This window comes from Ailuropoda melanoleuca, chromosome 13 (assembly GCF_002007445.2).
Source record: "Ailuropoda melanoleuca isolate Jingjing chromosome 13, ASM200744v2, whole genome shotgun sequence".
Taxonomy (NCBI): Eukaryota; Metazoa; Chordata; class Mammalia; order Carnivora; family Ursidae; genus Ailuropoda; species Ailuropoda melanoleuca.
The window spans coordinates 86646014-86666604 of NC_048230.1; the positions used below are offsets into that span (position 1 = coordinate 86646014).

Consider the following 20591-nt stretch of genomic DNA (forward strand, 5'->3'; position numbering starts at 1 on the left):
AACATCCACCCATGCATTCATATTTTATTAGCAGGTTTTTATTGAGTCCTACAGAGATAAGAACATTGAAAGGGATGGATTCTATAGACAGAAAGGTGACATATTTAGATTTATGTGCAAATGAAAGCATGCTATAAGTTCTCCAGGCCAGTTTATAAGACTTCACCTGATCTGATGACTCCATCCAGCTTTAACAAATACCTATTTTATGAGTTGGGATGTGGAAAACTCTGGTTCTCTACACAAAGGACCTTCTCAGACCAGGCTAAACTTATAACATGCCCCGATAAGCTGAGGTTGAATATTCTCTGTCACACCTAGTTATGCAAGGAAATGGCATCCTCACTCCACAGGACTCCTCCTGTTGACGGAGGAGCTGAAGGCACATATAAACAATTAGGCTTCTCTGCTATATGAGCGGCAGCTGTTCAAAGGAGCTGTCAAGACTTCCACTCTTCTAGTGAAATCATATTTACTTTATTCATCTAAATAATGTGGCTTGTTTGCCTTCTGTATGAAATTGTCTTGCACTGTTTCTCATTGATTGATTTTTATGAGATAGCATAGCACTTTCTGTGCCTCCATATGTCTTTCTGCTAAGAATGGAACAGCTTCTTACTGAGTACTTTCAATGATTATATTCCTTTATAGTTTTGGAGTCATCGTGTTTATTCAAAATATCCGACTCCTTATCCCTATTTTCTTCACTGCCCAACCATGCTCTCCAAGATTTTTCAAAAATGATAAAAATAAATAAAAGTAATAATTAAAAAATAAAAACACTTTATATTCCATTCCCAACATGTTGCTCCCTGGTTGGATAAGTATAGCAATCAGAATCCACGGAAATAGATTATATATATTTTTNCGTAAATTCTATGGGTTTGGAAAAAAGTATAATGACATCTATCCATCATTATACTATCATACAGACTATTTTGATAGCCCCCCAAATCATCTCTTCTCTGCTGTTCATCTCTCCCCTCCTCCACCCCTGGAAAACACTGATCTTTTTATTGTCTGTTCAGTTTTGTGTTTTGAGGAATATCAGAGAATTGGAATCATACAGTATGTAGCCTTCCAGATCAATTTCTTTCACTGAATAATATGCATTTAAGTTTTCTCCATGTCTTTTTATGGTTTGATAGCTCTTTTTGTTTAGCACTGAATAATATTTCATTATCTGTATGTACCACATTTTATCCATTCACCTACTGAAGGATATCTTGGATACTTCCATGTATTAGCAATTATGAATAAAGCTGCTATAAACATCCATGTGAAGCTCTTTGTGTAAACAGGAGTTTTCAACTTCTTTGCGTAAATACCAAAGAGTGCCATTACTCAGATGTATGGTAAGCATATGCTTAGTTTTGTAGGAAACTACTAAACTGTCTTCCAAAGAGGCTGTACAATTTTGTATTCCCACCAGCAGTGAAGAGAGTTCCTGTTGCTCCATCACCTCACCAGCATGTGTTGGTGGTAGTGTTCCAGATCTTGGTCATTCTAATAAATATGTAGTGATACCTTATTGTTGTTTTAATTTGCAGTTTCTTATATGATGTGGACTTTCTCTTTATATGCTTATTTGCCACTTGTATGTCTTCATTGATGAGGTGTCTGTTAAGATCTTTGGGGTGCCTGGGTGGCACAGCGGTTAAGCGTCTGCCTTCGGCTCAGGGCGTGATCCCAGCGTTATGGGATCGAGCCCCACATCAGGCTCNAAGATCTTTGGTCAATTTCTTAACTGGGTTGTTTGTATTCTGGATTGTTGAGTTTTAAGAGTTCTTTGTTTATTTTGTATAATGGTCCTTTACATGTCTTTTGCAAATATTTTCTCCTAGTCTGTGGGTTGTCTTCTAATTCTCTTAATATTTTCTTTCATAGAGCAGAAGGTTTTAATTTTAATGAAGTCCAGCTTATCAATTATTTCTTTCATAGATTGTGTCTTTGGTGTGGTAACTGAAAAGGCCTTACATACCCAAGGTCATCTAGATTTTCTCCTATGCTATTTTCTAGGAGTTTTACAGTTTTGTGNAGGTTTTAATTTTAATGAAGTCCAGCTTATCAATTATTTCTTTCATAGATTGTGTCTTTGGTGTGGTAACTTAAAAGGCCTTACATACCCAAGGTCATCTAGATTTTCTCCTATGCTATTTTCTAGGAGTTTTACAGTTTTGTGTTTTACATTCAGGTCTATGATCCACTTTGAGTTAATTTTTGTGGAGGATGTAAGGTCTGCGACTAGACTTTTTTTTTTTTTTTTTGCACGTGGCTGTCCAGTCTTTCCAGCATCAGTTTTAAAGAAACTTTATTTCACTGTATTACCTTTGCTCCTCTGTCAAAGACCAGTTGACTATATCTATGCAGGCCTATTTCTGGGCCCTCTATCAGGCTTATTGATCACTTAATCTATTCTTTCACCTATTCCATACTGCTTCAATTAAAGTAGCTTTATAGTAAATCTTGAAGTCAGGTAGTGTCAGTCCTCCAACTTTGTTCTTCTCATTCAATATTGTGTTGCCAATTCTAGGTCTCTTGCCTCTGTATATAACCTTTGGAGTCAATTTGTCGATATCCGCAAAACAATTTACTGGGAGTTTTATTGGGATTGAATTGAATCTACAGATCAAGTTGGGAAGAACTTACATCTTAACAATATTAATTCTTGCTATCCATGAACATGGAATACCTCTCCCTTTATTTACTTCTTTGACATCATTGATCAGAGTTTTATAGTTTTCTTCAAACATATCTTGCACATGTTTTATTAGATTTATATCTAAGTACTTCATTTTGGGGGGTGCTAATGTAAATGGCATTGCTTTTATTTCAAAGTCTACTTTCTCATTCTTAGTGTAGGCTCTGTTTTTAACTTATTAAGTACCCTCACACTTGGATGTTCAGAACTACATGAGAAAGTAGCACTGAATGTGCCCACAAATGTGCCTTGGGCTCAGTCTGTAAATTGACTATTAGGTGGGTGAGATGAATAGCTAATCTGAACTTAAGGTAGTTGCATTTGAAAGACTGTGTACATTGCATCAAGACCATACACCATGATGTGTGTGATATCCCTGCCAAAACGCATAATTTCAATCTAATGATAAGAAAACATTGGACGGGGTGCCTGGGTGGCTCAGCCAGTTAAACCTCTGGCTTCCACTCAGGTCAGGATCTCAGTGTCTTGGATGGCCCACTTTGGGCTCTGTGCTCTGCAGGGAGTCTCCTTCTCCCTCTCTCTCTGCACCTCCCCCAGCTCATGCTCTCTCTTTCTCTCAAATAGATAAATAAAATCCTAAAGAGAGAGAGAGAGAAAGAAAACATTGGACAATTTCCAACTGAATGACACCCTACAAAACAATTGGTCTGTTCTTTTCAAAAGTTTTAGGGTCATGAAAGACAAAGACAGACAAACTAAGAAACACTTTCAGGTTAAAAAAAAAATTGGAAACTACATGCAACAAGTGATCCTGTATTGAAACTTGGGTCAGATTTTTTTCTTAACCACAAGTATTGTTAAGATAATTGACAGCTATAAGTGATGTCTGCAAATTAGAAAATATCATATCAATGTTAGTTTTCTGATTATGATCTATGTACTGCCTTGTTCTTAGAAAACAAATACGTTCTACAAATTACACTCAGAAAATTCAACAAAATTAATATGTATGTATAGAAAAAATGATAAAGAAAACACAGTAAATGTTAATGACTGAGGACTCTGGGTAAAAGTTCTATGAACATTCCTTGCCCTATTCCTGAAACTTTTCTGTGAGTTTGAAATTATTTCAAAAATAAGAAATTACCCCAAAAAAGATATATTGGCTCAAAATTAACATTCAAGTCTCTCCCTCTATGAAACTGAGAGAGTTCAGTTTTCTCAATAACCATGAGGTTTCATCCAACTTCTGCCACTATATAGAGCAGTATGACCTTGATCAGATTGTTTAAATTTCTGAACCTCACTTTTTTAAATCTATATAATCCAGATGTCAACTAGAAATGCCTGGACTTCAGGATCTAGATAGGATTCTGCCAATCCTCCCACCCCGCACAATTATGTGACCTGTAGAAGTCCTAAGCTCTTCTCAACATTCCTGTAAATTCTGAGGGTGGAAGCTGGATCCCCTTTTCACTTCTGGATCCAATTTTCTGCTCCCAGTAAATCTTTTTAGTTAACAAATTATGTCTTCATCACACACATGCAATTTTTATTCTTCATTATGCTAACAGGTGTGAAATTCAACCTCAACCTTGATTTCCCCACCTACCTAACCCTAACACCTACCTAACCCTAACCACTCACCCAAGGCATTTGTAACTATGATGTATTTTACTGAAGATGTCAGGGGTGCAGAGAGGGGATTTATGTTGTAAAATACAAACAACTTTAAAGCAAGCACCAGGCATGCTTTAAGACATCCTTCGGCCACCCCACCACTGGGGTTTGAGCAGTGGCCTCTTTGCCCCATGTCATGCCAGCCCTCACACCTCTTACTGGCTCTGCTTCCCTTTCTTTTTTCTGTCCCTTCATTTCCTCTTCATTCCTTCCTCTCATAGGTGAAGCAGATTATTCCTACGCAGAGCAGATTTTTTTGTTCCCTAGGCACCCATGGCCTTAGGACCCTACCAACCATCACAGGACTCTCCCAGATAAAGGCAATTCACTCCCCAAGAGGAGCTCAGGTGCCTCACAACCTCTGTAAAGTGAGACATAGTGCTAGCTACTCTATTGGGCCATTTCCATGTGAAAATGCTGAGATACTATGAAGTACACTTCTTTTATTCAACAAAATGAAATTACCTTTATTATATATGTCCGTTTTAAGAGTCTACAAAGGTCATTGTAGAAAATAATAAAGAGGTAAACTGAAAAAAAATTAAATCATCCCAAAATTTGCCACCCATTATTAACATTTGGGTGAATATTAGCTGAACATCTTTCCAAGTAGTAACCTTACTTGCACACACCGTTTTGTTTTTCCAAAAGCAATGTATTGTGAAGACCTTTCTGCAGTAATGAAGGCAAATGCAGCATCATTTTTATAGCTACTTACTCCTTGAAAATGCAATCAGCTTTTTTCCCTTTAAACCCCCTTTCTTCTTTTACAACCTTTTCTGAGCTCTCTGAACCTTTATCCCAGCGAGACTGAAACCGGTATTTCAATATTTAATTTAATCTTAATACCACCGCTCTCAGATACACAAACAAACAAATGTATGTCAAACATGAGTTCCTTTCCTCTAGCCTTATTATCTATGTGGAATTTTATATGGCACTAGTGAACTTCATTAAGAAATCACATTTGATATTGACTTGGCCAAATACAGCCTCCTTCTGGGTTATTTCGGGTTTTGAAAAAAAAACAACAACAACAAACAGCTTGCTTGTGAAGAAATCATTAAGTGAATTCACAGCTCAGGTGACTACTTTTCACCCCTTCTTCTCCTATGTCATTTTGAGATAGCCACAACTTCAGGGCTGATGCTTGGTAGTGATTAATCTCTCTTGTCTTCCACAACTGTTGAAGAGAGCTTGGGCCCAACCACAGACAAAAATAACAGATAGTCTCAGTCACATCTATAATCAACTGGATTTTTTTCCCCACTAGAACACATGAGGGTACTTCGACTCCCAGTTCAATCTCATAAGTTTCTATGAGTTCAAACCCTCTTAATTAGATGTGCCTTTTGCTAAGCACTTAGTAGAGTTCCAGACTGTTCAGAGCTAGAAGGTACAATATGTATCACTCATGGTCTCACAAGTTAAGTTTTGTTTGGCCACCATAGTTCTTGCAATCTTTTTGTCCTAAAGAAGGCGTGTACTCTCCAATTTACTATAAGCTTCACTGCTCCTTTTTGTCTCACATACTGATATTTCCTCCCTGCCTCCCGAAGCATTAAATGTTTTGCTAATGCCCAAAGAATGCCATACTCAGAGATAGCCATCTACACTGAGGCCTGCAGCTACTTAGCAACTCCTCCCAAGTTCAATCTAGAATTTCCCAATTTTTTATGCACATGCCCTATACTGGTTACTTGGAAGCAAAACAGGGATTGTCCTCGTGGAGCCTACGGTTGTCCCCAACACTGTCTCCAGAGACAGTGTTCTTTTTGGCATACCAGGATAATTTTGAAAGATGAAGATTTAGGCAATGTGTCCTTAGTTCAATTTTTTTAAGCTTAAGATTCTTCTGATCCCTAACATTCCATACAAAACCAGTACTGTGTATGAATCTTCACATAAGGAATAAGTGTTTCCCTACTGTAAGATGTGCATGGTCCACTTGGCTACAGGTTGGAATTGCTCTGCTGGGACTGACTGAAGATATTCAGTTGGCTGACAATGAGAACAAGGTAAGACAGATGATCAGAGCACTTACAGAAATTAGACACTACCAGCCTTTCATAGTCAATCACAAGTGGAAAAATGAAAATGTAAAGGTCCAATCTGAAAAGTATGGGTCGAAAAACATTCAGGGTTCCTGGTTTAAGAAGGGGTTATTAAGTGCAGTGTGTTCTCCAGAAAATGGTTGAATAAAAGGCACCTCCTTTCTGTACTGTGGAAGTTGGTTGGTTCCTGACCAACCAGGGGGTGTAGTCCAATGTGAACCTGAGGAGTATGGTCTGTTCCCTCACCATCTTGGGCTGTCAATCAGACTATCCCTACCCTTGCTCTGGATGGCAGCTGTGACTTCATAGCTGATATAGTAGTCTGCGTTTTTTAAAAAAGTTTCCTATTTCATGATGGGAATAGATATTTAATCTGTGTATCAGGTTAAACAAATGACTTTTTGTTGTTTTAATTAAGAAATAAAATCATGCTAGAAAATAGGCTTTTCCCTTTCTTTGCCCTAAAGTTGACATTCCAACCTATTTGCAAGCTTCAGAATTCTTGTTGAGATCAGCTTACCTTGCACACAACCCAGGGGAACCAGTAATGGTCTCTGGGTAGGTATCAGTAACATGCAGGGTCCATCCTCTGACGGGCCCAAAGAAAGACAAGTCCTACATAGGAAAGAAATTTGAGGGAGAGTGAAAAAATAGGAGAAAGAACATGGGCTTCAAAGTCAGCCAGACCTGGGTTCAAACCTCTGTCTCCTCATACTTAAAACAGAAATAATAGCACCCACCTTACAGGACTGCTTCAATCAGAAAATAGGGTTATTTTTTTCAAGATCCTGATATAGGTGGCAAGGTGAATTTACAAATGGATCTTTTCCTTGAGCTGTTTTCTGCTGGGGACTGGCAACACCCTGGTTTGTGGTTTGAGGATGACTTCCTGTGTGTGTCAATAATCCCGTCTAGCAGATTCAAAAGTGTTGGCATTCATGCCCTGCCTTCTGGGGGGTGATGGCTATTGGAATGTCCCAAAGCATGAGCTGGTCCACAAGGCATCTTCCAGGTGGGTCTCCTGGTATGCTCTGATTATGGTACATTGATTTTATTAATGGCCCAATTACTGGCCTTCCTAGATTTGCCCTGGAATTTTGAAATCCTCTCTATTCTGACTGTGGGCTAGCCTTTGACTTGCTTTGGCCGAAAGAATATGGTAAAAGTGCTGGTGTGCCAGTTCTAAGCCCAGGACTAGAGGGGCCTTACACATTCCCTTCTAGTTTTTTGCCCTGTTATGTTTACTTTTAGAACCATGCCTCATCCATGAGAACAAGCCTGGGCAAGGGTGTTGGAGGATGAGAGACCAGTTGGAGGAGAACTGAGGTGCCCCGCTAATAGCCAACCAGCGCTCAAAAGCAGAGCCAATCCCATAAACTACAACTAACTACACATGCGCGAAGTAGCCCAGTCAAGACCTGAACTACCACTCAGTGAGCCTAAACTGTTGACCCAGGAAATTGTGAGCTAAACAGATGGCTGCTGTTTGAAGCTACTAAGATGTGTGGTTCTTTGTAACACACATTCGCGTGATGATACATGACCGAACCCTGAGTGACTGAGAAGTTTCCTCCAATGCTAGAGAACTTTAACGAGGATCCCCTGGGCTCCTCAGCCATCAGAGTAGCAGCCTCCCTCTGCAGATTTGCCTGTCTTCCAATCCTCAGCCATTGATCATGTTCTTTGAGCTTCTTTGTGAATCATCCAAGAGCCTGACAGCAGAGGCAGCTAACAGTGGCCCTAGGAAGCCATAAGACGAAGGAAGAGTCTTTTGCAGGAACAGAGGTGGTCTTTACCTGTTGTTCTCCAGGCCCACTTTTTGTCCCTCTCTTTCCAAAGTAAGACAGAAAGAAGTGAAAGGATTCAAATAGCTTAGAGGTGTGATCCTAGGTCCAGACTCTAAAGAGAAGGAGCTTTGGTTGAGAGAAAGCTGTAAGTCAGTAGGGGTGAGCGTTTACAACCTGTATCTAAGAGATTGTTCAGACTGGGGCATGATTGTAATACAGGCCTTTGGTATCCCCTTTTCTGCCTCTTACACCTCTTCTCTTCCTTTCTAACCCCAGGAACTTCCATTCCATCAGCAAGTCTGAATAGAGGCATTTAGCTAGCTATGGTTTAGACAGTTAGTCCTCCCAGAGATAACCACACTTTCATGAGACCAAGCATTCAACACACACACACACACACACACACACACACGCACGCACACACACGAAGTTTACGATGGGGCTAAGCAGGAACATTGAGAGGCAAAGAAAGGCTTTTCAACACTATCTAAATCACACCAACTTGCCCTGCACCTCCAATAGAAGTCCTCAGCCTGCCCCTTCCTCTCTCTTTCTCTGTTCTCCCAACTTCCCTTGCCTACTTCCCAACCACAATCTCTATTTCTAGTCTTCGTTTTTCCGTACTGTCCTATGTTTCTGTCCACTACACAATATAATTTTCCTGTTTGTGCATTTCCTCACTGGCCTCTAAGTACCTGTAAGGAAGAGCCTGGTCGTCCCCCACCCCCTCCCCATTCTCCCCATCCTTAGTGCCACTGCAGAGATTGCATGTGATCCAGGAAAATTAAGAATGATCTGAAGAAATGTCAGTGTAATGCAGAGCCTAGATCTGTCTACAAAATGCAGGGCCCAAAATGAAATTGATAAGCCATTATCAGCTGAGCCATTTTCAGTCCTTGATATATTGTTTTTGTTTCCCAGTTTTTATTCCTTAAACCTCTTGACAGCAGCTCCTCTTGATAATAAAATTATAAAAATCTTTCTATGTGGAATGACATCCAACGTTCTATCAAACTAGACTCCCAACTTAGCCTGATTGAGCATCCTGAAAATCAGCACAATGGACAAATGCAAAGAAAGTAGGCAAATAATATAATGGGCCTAAACCAGACAGTCTTAACTGTCTGGAGGCTCTGGACCCATTTGAGAATCTCTCAGAAGCTGTGGGCTCTGCTGAGAACGAGCAAATGCATAGAAGCACAAAATTTGGGGTGCAGGCCATGCTTACAGCCCTTCTGGAGCATCCACGGGTTGTGTAAATGGATAAAACTCTGGTCCAAAGGAAAGCAGGCAGTGGGTTCTGGGAGGATTTCACATGCCTTTTGATGGGTTCATAATTGGTTGCCGGCTCCCTGAGGTTCCCTCTCGTTGAGGATTGGGAATGTCTGGGTTCAGAGAAGAGCTTTAGCTTGGAGCCATGGTCATCAGGGGAAAGGAAGCAAGAGGGAAGGAAGAAAGGCAATAGGAAGTGTTGTTGGGATCCATAAAATTTTCCGGCATAATGAGAATTTCTAAAAACTCTGCAAGTCTGAGCTAGCAACGTTATTATACTGTCACCCAGCCTGAACCTTCAAGCTGACAATTTGCTGTAAATTCTTCTTTCACTTGTTTTTCTCCTTCCTCCTGGAGCCAAGCATATTTTGCCTTAAGAAAAAAAGGTGATGGTATAAAAGAAATGTGTGTGTGTGTGTGTGTGTGTGTGTGTGTGTGTGTGAGCGTTTGTGTGTAAGTGAAGAAAACATTTGAAAATATACAAAGTGCTGGTGTATATGAGAGGTTTGTTACAGGACCACTCAGCTGAGTGTTTGGAGACCTAAGACTATTTCTAATATGGCTTTTCTATTTCTAAGATTAGCATTCTACTTGAAAAACTGGGGAATGCATGAGCATTACATCATCGAGGTCTGTGTAGGCAGCAACCTTGTACTACTGTAAACTATACAGCATCTGTCTTTCTCTGCTTGTGGTGGCCTCATGCTTGCACACTGATCTCCTCAGACAGCCCTTCTTAGATGTTCAGAGGATAACAGGTTTGGGATCTACAGCCCAAAGACAAGAGGCAGAACGACATCAAAAAATAACAAATGCCTGGAGACCAATCTTCCATTAGGTCTGTGATCAGTCAATTTGCCTGTTCATTTCCACTTTTCAATTTCAGCTCCATAAGACCAGTTAGCTCCATCTCTAACCTAGCCACAACATTGCCCCTAATCAAAGAATCCCAGGTCTTGGGCCCCAAGAACATAGCAGAGGGGATGTCACTCACCAGCTTGGCTATCTTTCGGTCACACTTATCTTCATTAGGAATTCCAGCCTGCAAACTCGGATTCCTAGCCATAGTTGCAAAGATGGCTGGAGCATAGCCTGAGGCTGCAGTGGAAGCAGCATGATGGGAAGGGTGCTGATTTCCAGTTGGCCAGGTGCTCCTTCTCAACTGGGCGAGCCCTGCCCTTCCCTGAGCCGGAGCCTTTTCTCATTTTATAAAATGAAACGATTAGACTGAGCCAAGGTGCAACCCAATTGACTTCAGGTAGCATAACCATTGAAATGACCTCTGTACCTGACAATAGGATGTGGTGGGGCCTCTGGCTTGAATGTCCTCTTAAGGGCATGCCAATTTAATTTTTAAAATATTTTTACATTTTTAAAATTTCAGTTTGGAGATAACTTTAGACTTAACCTTTTTTTTTTTTCAAAAATATCACATGCACACACGTGTTCATAGTGGCATGGTTCGTAATGGCCAAAAGGTGGAAGCAACCCGGGTATTCATCAATACACATTATACACTTAAGGCATATTCAGCCTTAAAGAGGGAACAAATTCTGACACATGCCACGCATGGGTGAACCTTGAAGATATTGTGCTGAGTGAAATAAACCAGTCACAAAAAGAAAGATACTGCCTGAATCTAACCTTTCCCAAGTTAACATCTTACATAACCATAGCACAAATACCAAAGCCAGGAAAATAACTGATATAATATTACTAATTAATCTACAGACTGTTCAAATTTTTCTCACTAATGTCCTTTCTACTGATCTGGGATCCAATCCAGGATATGCAATCACATAAGTGATGTTGTCTTCTTCTTGGTGCACCGTATCACAAGGGACATGATTTTGAAACATTTCATCTCTGGTGAAGTTAACTTGATCACTTCTTTAAAACAGTGTCTCTCAGATTTCTCCACTATAAAGATATTATTTCTCTTTATTTATCATTATATTTCACCCACTAAGTTTAGTATCATTGCTGATGCTTGCCAGCCACAATTATTACCATGGTATTTCCTAAAGGGTGGTATCCATTTCTATCATTACTTCTACATTTATTAGTTGGAATTCCACTGTAAGGAAGGGTTTTCCTTTGCCCCCATTGCTTTCTGAAAATCAGTAAAACAAAGCCAAAATAATGTCCCTCCAATCCTCACTGGTGCTAGATAACTTCAAAGTCCTTGCTCATGTTAAAAATTCTCAGATTCATCATGCCTCCCACAACAGGAAATAGAACTCCCAAGTTCATACCACCTGACAGTGATCAGAGGCACAAGTCTTTGGAAAGCAAAAGGTCAGCACACTTATATTTTCTTTCCTTTTCCATCCTCCACCAACCCTCACTTTTAAAGTCAAATCTTGACATTATCCTGAGTATATCAGTGGAGTTAAGTGGAAAAAACCGTTCAAGAACCACTGAGCCTGGAAAATGCACATGAAATATTTATGTTTAATTTGCCCTGAAGAATGTGATTTTAATGAACAAGAACTAAATCACAAAAGCTGCAGTGTTCCAAAAGATTTTCATTCACACATCAGACTCCTAGACAAGTTTGCTGTGCCTTTGAAGTTCACCCAGTATCTGCTGCTCTGACCCCAAGGCCACCTCTCCACTGTACCAGCAAGGTCACTTGAGGGACCCTAATGGAGCTGTTCCAGGCTGGTATCACCAGTTAACAAACAGAACCAATAGTGTAGAATTTCAAGTTTGCAAAGTCCTAAAAGCTGAGGGAACAAAACTCATTTTTAGCCAGCTATTTGTTTCTTGTTATCTGTTGCGGAGTAACAAACCAACCTAGAGCTTGGTAGTACGAAACAACAGCCATTTTTTTATGTTCATGGAATTGGAATCAGAAATGCAGGCATGACACTGTCTGGAGGGCTTGCTGAGCGTCCACATAGGAATTCAGTTGGGAAGACTTTGTAGCTGAAGGATGATTAGCATGCCTGGAGTCCAGGATCCTCCAAAGCTTCCCATTTATATATTTATCACCCAAAATGGGGTGACTTGAAGACATGGCCCAACCAAGCTTGTCAACCAAAGTCCTCCACAAGGCTCCCAAAGTTGCTTGGGCTTCCTCATAGCATGGCAGCCTGGGAGTAGTTGAACTTCTTAAATGGCAGATCAGGACTTTAAAAGAAAGTGTTCTGATGAACAAGGCAGACGTCACATGGCCTCTTATGACCTAGCCTCAAAAGTCACATCATTTTCACCATATGCTTTTGATCAAACCAGTCACATTCCCCCAGATTCAAGAGTTGAGATCATGTACTCCATCTCTTGATGGGAAGACTGTCAAAGAACTTGCACCTATGTTTTTAAAATAACGACACTCTTCAAAATTGAAACATTAGGAAAATACATACTTTTGTAAAAACGAAAATATTCCCTTTGTCTGAATACCTTCCCTTCCTCCAGAAATTTAATGAACATTCCTCAGATATCCCTCTGACTGAAGTAATCTCTCCTTCAGGTTCTAATGGCACCTTGCCCATAACTGTGTTGGAGCACACTGTACTCTAACAATAAAAATACTTGCTAATACTTACTGAGGGCCACTACATTCCAGGCATTATTCCAAGAGCTTTCCATGCATTATTTCACTTAATTCTCAGACAATGTGAAAAGGAGACACTCCTATTTTATAAGTAACTTGAGGCCCAGAAGGGTTAAAGAACTTGCCAGAAGGTCATGTTAAGTGGAAGAGCCAGAATTTAAACAACGGCACCCCAGAACTCATGCTCTTAAATCATCCCATCACAGAGTACTATTTATATGCTGCTGTGTGTAAATAGGCCTTCCCTGGTGGATTGAGAGCTAGTTGCATCTCATATTTATCCTTGCATCTCCAGGCAAAACACAGTACCTGGCTTATGACAAGCAATAGCAAAAGGCATGAAAGACACAAACAGACAATTCAAAGAGAAGGATTTAAAATGTTTAATAAACATAGGAAAATATGTTCAAACTTTAAAAACAATTAAAGAAATCCAAATTAGATGGCATATTTTGTTTATCAAATAGGCAGAATTAAAATGCCCAGTGTTATTAAAAGTAATGGACAATGGATATTTTTATTCTCGTTTTTTTGGTTTTCTTATACAACTCGATAGGAAAATTTGGGGGGGATATTTATCAAAATGTGAGTGTTCAGGGGCACTTGGGTGGCTCAGTTGGTTAAGCATCAGCCTTCAGCTCAGGTCATGATCTCAGGGTCCTGGGATCAAGCCTGGCATTGGGCTTCCTGCTCAGCAGGGAGTCAGCTTCTCCCTCTGCCTCTCTCCCTGCTCATGCTCACACTGGCTCATTTTCTCTCTCTATCTCAAATAAATAAGATCTTTTTAAAAATGCTAATGTTCATAATCTCTAATTAAATGATTGAATTCCTGGGCTATATCCTTCAAGAAAACTCTCATCTATGCATATAGTGACATTTACAAGGCTGTTCATCACAGCATTTTTTAAATAACATTTTTATTGAGACATAATACACAAATCATAAAATTTTCCCTTTCAAAATGTACAATTTGGTGATTTTTAATATATACAAAAAGTTGTGGAATCTTACCACAATCTACTTTTAGAACATTTTGATCATCCGCAAAAGGAACCCTGTACCATCATCAATTACTCTGCCTCCTCTTAGCCCCTGATGTAAACACTAATTTACTTTGTATTTTTTTTAAAGATTTTATTTATTTATTTGACAGAGATAGAGACAGCCAGTGAGAGAGGGAACACAAGCAGGGGGGAGTGGGAGAGGAAGAAGCAGGCTCCTAGCGGAGGAGCCTGATGTGGGGCTCGATCCCAGAATGCTGGGATCACGCCCTGAGCCGAAGGCAGACGCTTAACCGCTGTGCCACCCAGGCGCCCCTACTTTGTATTTCTATGTGTTTATCTGTTCTGGACATTACATATAAAGGAAATGATACAATATGTGGCTTTTTTTTTTTTTTGGTCTTGTTTCTTTCGTTTAGACTTTAGTTTTTAAGTTTCATCTGTATTGTAGCATGTAACAATACTTAATTCCTTTTTGTTCTCCAATAACATTCCATTTTATCTACAGACCACATTTTGTTTATCCATTCATCATTGGGTTGTTTCTAGTTTTTATATATTGTGAATAGTGCTACTAAGAAAATTTCCGTGCATGTCTTTGTGTAGACATATGCTTTCATTTCTCTTAAATATACACCTATGATTAGAATTGCTGGATCAATTCTTTAACATTTTAACATTTTGAACAACTGCCAAAGTGTTTTCCAAAATGGCTTTGCCATTTCACTATCCACAAGCAATGTGTAAGGGTTCAAATTCTTTCAACATTGTCACCAACACTTGCTTGTTTTTATAGTTTTTGTTTTTATTTTTGTTTTTTCCAGTGGGTATAAAGTGATATCTCATTGTGGTTTTGATTTGTAATTCTCTAATGACTAATGATGCTGAACAACTTCTCATGTGTTTATTGGTCATTTTTGTATCTTTTTTGGAGAATACATATTCAAATCTTTTGCACATTTTTAAATTGAGTTATTCGACTTTATTGCTGAATTGTTCTTAATATATTCTGGTATGAATCCCTATCATAGATATGATTTGATAACATTTTATCTCATGTTGTGGGTTGTTTTTTCATTTTCTTGATGATTTCCTTTGAAGCACAAACATTCTTAATTTTAATGAAGTCTGATTTTGGAGGGTTTTTTATCCTTTGTACTTTTGGTGTCACATCTAAGAAGTCATTGCCTAGCCTAAGGTCATGAATATTTACTTCTAAATTTTATTCTAAGATTTGTAGAGCTTCAAATGTAAGAATTACATTTAGGGCTATAAATAATTTTGCGTTCAAATTTTTATGTGGTGTGAGATAAGGATCCAAATTCATTCTTTTTGTGTAGATACTCATTTTTCCAAGGATGACTTGTTGAAAAGACTACTTTTTCCCATTGAATTTTCATAGTGCCAAGGTTAAAGTCAATTAACCAGAAGTTACTATGAATTATTTCTGGACTCTCAATTTTATACCATTGAACTCTATGTCTCTCCTTATGCCAATACCAGACTGTTTTGATTACTGTAGCTTTGTATTAAGTTTTGAAATGGGAAAGTGTGAGTCTTCCAACTTTGTTCTTTTTGGAGATTGCTTTGGCTATTTGTGGTCCTGTGCATTTCCATATGAATTTTAGGATCAGCAAATATGGGGAATATTACTATCTTAAAAATCCATGAACATGGGATGTCTTTTCATTTATTTATGTCTTAATTTCTTTCAATGATGTTTTGTACTTTTCAGGGTACAAGTCTTGTAATTCTTTTGCTAAATTTATTCTCAAGCATTTTACTTATTTGATGTTAAGGTAAATGAAGTTGTTTTCTTAATTCTATTCTTGGATAGGTCATAGGTAGCATATAGAACTATAATTGATTTTTGTATGTTAATTTTATATCTTATAACCACACTGAACTCATTTGTTAATTTGAATAGGGTTTTTTTTTTTTTTTGGTGGATTTCTCAGGAATTTCTGTGTACAAGATTATGTCTTCTGCAAATAGAGATAATTTTTTTTTCTTTCCAATCTGGATGTCTTTATTTCTATTTCTTGCCTGATTGTCCTGGCTGGAACCACCAGTACACTGTTGAATATAAGTAGCAAGAGCAGACAAGCTTGTCTTGCTCTGATCTTAAGGGGAAAGCATTCAGCCTTTCAATGTTAACTATGATGCTGGCCGTTTGTTTTCATAGATACATTTATCGGATTAAGGAAATTCTCTTTCATTCTAAGTTTTTTGAATGTTTTAACATAAAAAGATCATTAGACATTGGATTTTAATTAAATACTTTTTTAAAAAAGCATTTATTGAGATAATCATGCGGTTTTGTCCTTTATTCAATTGATATTGTTATATTAACTGATTTTCAGCTGTTAAAACAACCTCACATTCCTATGATAAATCCCACTTGATGATGGAATATAATCATTTGTATATATTGCTGGATTCAGTTTGCTAGTGTTTTGATGAGGATTTATGGGCTGGTATTTGTAAAGAATAGTGGTCTGCAGTTTTCTTTTCTTGTGATATCTTTGTCTGGTTCTCATTTGAGGGTAATATTGGCCTTGATGAATGAGTTGGGAAGTGTTCCTTCATTTTCCATTTTTTGGAAGGGTTTCTGAAGGATTGATATAACTTCTGTAAACATTTCCCTCTAAGTACTGTTTTAACTGTACCCCAAAAGTTTTTAAATTCTGTATTTTGTTTTCATGCATCTCAAAGTATTTTGGAACAGTCAGTGTGATTTCTTCTTTGACCCATTGATTATTTAAGAGTAGGTTGTTTCCCAAATTTCCAAATTTTTCATCTATTATTAATTTTTAATGTAATTAGAAATTGTGATCAGATAACATACTTTGTGTTATTTTACTCCTTTTACATTTATTGAAGCTTGATTTGTGGCCTAATATATGATCTATCTTGGAGAATGTTCCATGTGTACTTGAGAAGACAATGAATTCTGCTATAGTTGGGTAGAATATTCCATAAATGTCTCTTAGGTTTAGTTGGTTTTTGGTTTTGTTCAAGTCTTCAGTTTACTTTTTGGTCTGCATACTTGTTCTACCTATTTTTGAAAATGGGCTATTAAAGTCTCCAACTGTTATTGATGCATTGTCTCTTTCTCCCTTTGATTTGTCAGTTTTTATTTTGTGAAGGGGACTTTGTTGTTACATGCATATATATTTATAATTATCTGTGTTTTTGATGTGTTAACTCTTTTATCACCATAAAATGTCATTCCTTGTCTGTAGGAACATTCTTTGTTAACATCAATTATATCTACTATATGTATAATCAGTCCTCCTCTCTTTTGATTACTCTTTGTACCATATATCTTTTTACATCTCTTGACTTTAACCCATTTATGTATTTGAATCTAAAGTGTATCTCTTGTAGATAGCCTATAGTTGAATAATGGGGTTGGGTTTTTTTTTTCATTCATTCTGTAAATCTGTCTTTTTATTGTAATTTTCAATCCATTTACATTTAATGTAATACTTAAAAGATATTTACACTTGCCATTTTACTATGTGCTGTCTATATGTCTTATAAACTTTTTTTCTATTCTTTCATAATGACATTTTTGTGTTAAATATTTTAGTGCACACTTTTAATTACCTTGTTGCTTATTTTACTATATATTTATAGTTATTGGAGATTACAATAAATAACTTAAACAATAAATAATTTAAACAGATTAATGCCAACTTAATTTCAAAAGTATACACAAACTTTGCTCCAGTATAGCTATGATTCTTTTCCCATCTATTGTGTTATTATTGTAGTACTAATACATCTTTATACATTATAAGCCCCCAAACGTAATTATACCACAGGATAAGTGACAGTCCTCTTTAAGTTCTCTCAGATTCTTGTACTTGGGAAGAACTTAAGCAATTTATTTAGAGTCTCTAATCTTCAGCTTCCTCATCTGACAGGCCCTAAGCAGCAGACAAGCTCTAATTATTATGGTTTCTCCAACTAGCTGTAACACCCATACCTAATCCCAAGGATCCTTAGGATAGGGAGACAGAGGGAAATCTGGCCCATCATCCAACAGGTGTGTACTAGATTTAGATGGTTGCACTGTGCCCAATATGATGAAAGACATCAAGGAGTCACAGAGAAAGTCTAAGATACAGGACAGATAATCCAGCTGTGAAGACAGGAGTAGGTCACAATACGATTCTGGAGCAATCAGACATGGAGTGGAAATACTAGTTCAAGAGAAGAGAATGGAGAAGTTGATGTGGGTTCCATGGAGGAAGAAATTTTCTTAAATGGGTAGAAATTAAAGAAATAGAGGAAAGAGTAGAAGGTATTTGAGGAAGAGAAGTGAATGGGCAGTATATAAGAAAAAGTAGAGAAAACAAAAGCACAGCGATAGGGAAATAGAAGTCCAAGTCAGATAGGAAGTTGCCAGTTTTCTCATATACATCCCATCCCATGGAGCCCTTGCATGCACCCCAAGCTTTGGTTTCCCTGTCCCAGGGCCACCCCCAGAAACTGATTATTCTTATGTCTGTTTGACTCTCCACAGCTTCCCTTCACTGAAGGCCTGTACCACTTCTATCACAATGGCCTTGCAAAGGCCAAGAGAAGACGCAGCCTACATCACAAACAGCAGCTGGAGAGAGACCCCAGGGTGAGTTTCCCTGGACACCTGCCTTTCAACCTCTTCTGCCACAACTGAGCCCACTGAGGGGATGTATAAAGGGGTGGGCCAGGAATTTTGAAGTAAAGACACTCAATGTATTGTGATAAGCAAAATGGATCCTTGGCAGAGTGGCATTGGAGACTCTCCAGTCCTCTACTTTGTGCATAATAAGTAAATCTTTTATAGGCTGTGAGGCAGGGGAGGAATAAACAGGGATACCACCCCTTTACTGGCTATTTTCTCCTACATTATTGTGTTTGGAATTCTGGTTGCCTCAGAACCTGTTTTGGCCTGTGATGGATGGGGAGAAACCAAGCCTTTAATGAGTTGTTTTATGGAAGGTTTCTACTGGTGAGTCCTATGCTCTGAGAAGGTTTCTGTGCCCCATATTGGGCATGGAGAAATGACCGGGCCAGCGAGTGATTGGCTTGCAGTAGGCAGCAGGCTTCTCAGTATCCATGTATAGTTGCATCCACAAGACGACCTCAGCTCTTTTGTCCTATATTTTCTCACACTCATCTAATTTACCCTCATGCCTCGATGGTACTCCTAACCCCCATTTTTAACTTACAATCTTTACCTTGCTCTTAGAATCCGGATCTCATTTTCTACTCACCCGGGAAGCTTTAATTCACTTCCCCACAATCAAACTTATTACTTCAGCTCCTTTTCTAGAATAAGAACTTTGGTCATCCCCGACTCTTCCTTCATCAAATCTCTTCTGCCATCCCCTATACTTACAGACTCAATCAACTGAGTAGAATAATTTCTGTTATGCAGTTCACTTTTTAAAAGGGGAATTAATAATCCAAGCAAATTGCTCTCTGCACATTGACAGCTGCATAACTCTTCTCCAGGAGTCTTGGAGGAAAGTGGATATAAGTGGGTCAGACATTTGAGTTAGGGATTTACACATGAGACTCTTTTTGAATTGATGGAACCTGGAAACACATTCTTGTGGGGCTTTTCATGTGAACATTTGACTGGGTTTAATTTGGGCCTTAATTAGGAATGGAGATGAAACAGACTCCCCAGCAGACCACCAACTGACAGGCCACAGGCAATTTTCCTTTAACTCCTCAACCCAGGGGATCCCCCATTCCCTGGAGTGGAAATTCTGCTCGAGAAGCCACTTTATCTACTTTCACAGTTAGATCCAAGCTGCCTGCTGCCAGCCTATGACAGGCATTCTTAAAGGGTCTGTTGAAGAAGCTGGCACCATTATCTAAGGGAAAGGCTCTCTTTTCTGTGTCATAACAGCCTTCGCCCTGGCTGTACCAATTCAGAGCTTGGGGAATCCCTTGGGAAGCCAATGGACAGAAGTCCTGTGTGTTTCACCTATGGATCCAGAATGGATACCAGTAGACAAAGACCACTCTGGGGCACTGTGCCACTGGTTCTCCCTGCACTTCATCCCAGCCCTATGATCTTATCCTTTATTGCCAGTTATTTTCTTTTTATTTACATATTTGCTTAAAAGTCCATTGCACATTCCTATTCCATGATTAAAGATGTTGTCTCAAGATCATCCAGAGAGAGAAACATAAAAGAAACTGGGGCAGAAGGAAAGAGATGCTTGGAGAAAAGAACTGAGGAACAGGGAAACTAAGAAGCCATTGTTTGGGTCAGAGAGACTCCTTGAGCCCATTAGGCTAAGATTTTCTTATTCTTACACTTACTTGAAATGACCTTTGAAATGCTTATTCTTGAAGTTTGGAGTGATGTTTCCAAAAGAGAAGAAAATAAGATAGGTTAGGTAATAAGAAGAGATCATGCAGTAGTGATTCTAATCATTTGTATTTCCTCTCAAAATATTGTCTGTTTTAACCAAAAGGGGCATCCATTCCTCTTTTACTGCCCGCTAGAAGGGTTCTGGTAGCCATCTGCCTCTAGATGGTGGTGGCAATCATCTGTCCTGCCCA

General features: G+C 38.7%; 1 protein-coding gene across 1 annotated transcript in view; it reads left to right on the forward strand.

The window, feature by feature from the left end:
- Positions 1–20591, forward strand: part of PCSK2 (proprotein convertase subtilisin/kexin type 2) — a 257585-nt gene that overhangs the window by 16467 nt on the left and 220527 nt on the right. The window contains exon 2 of the mRNA XM_034641611.1: positions 18553–18657. Coding sequence (XP_034497502.1) covers positions 18553–18657 — 105 coding nt within the window. The remainder of the gene's footprint in view (positions 1–18552; positions 18658–20591) is intronic.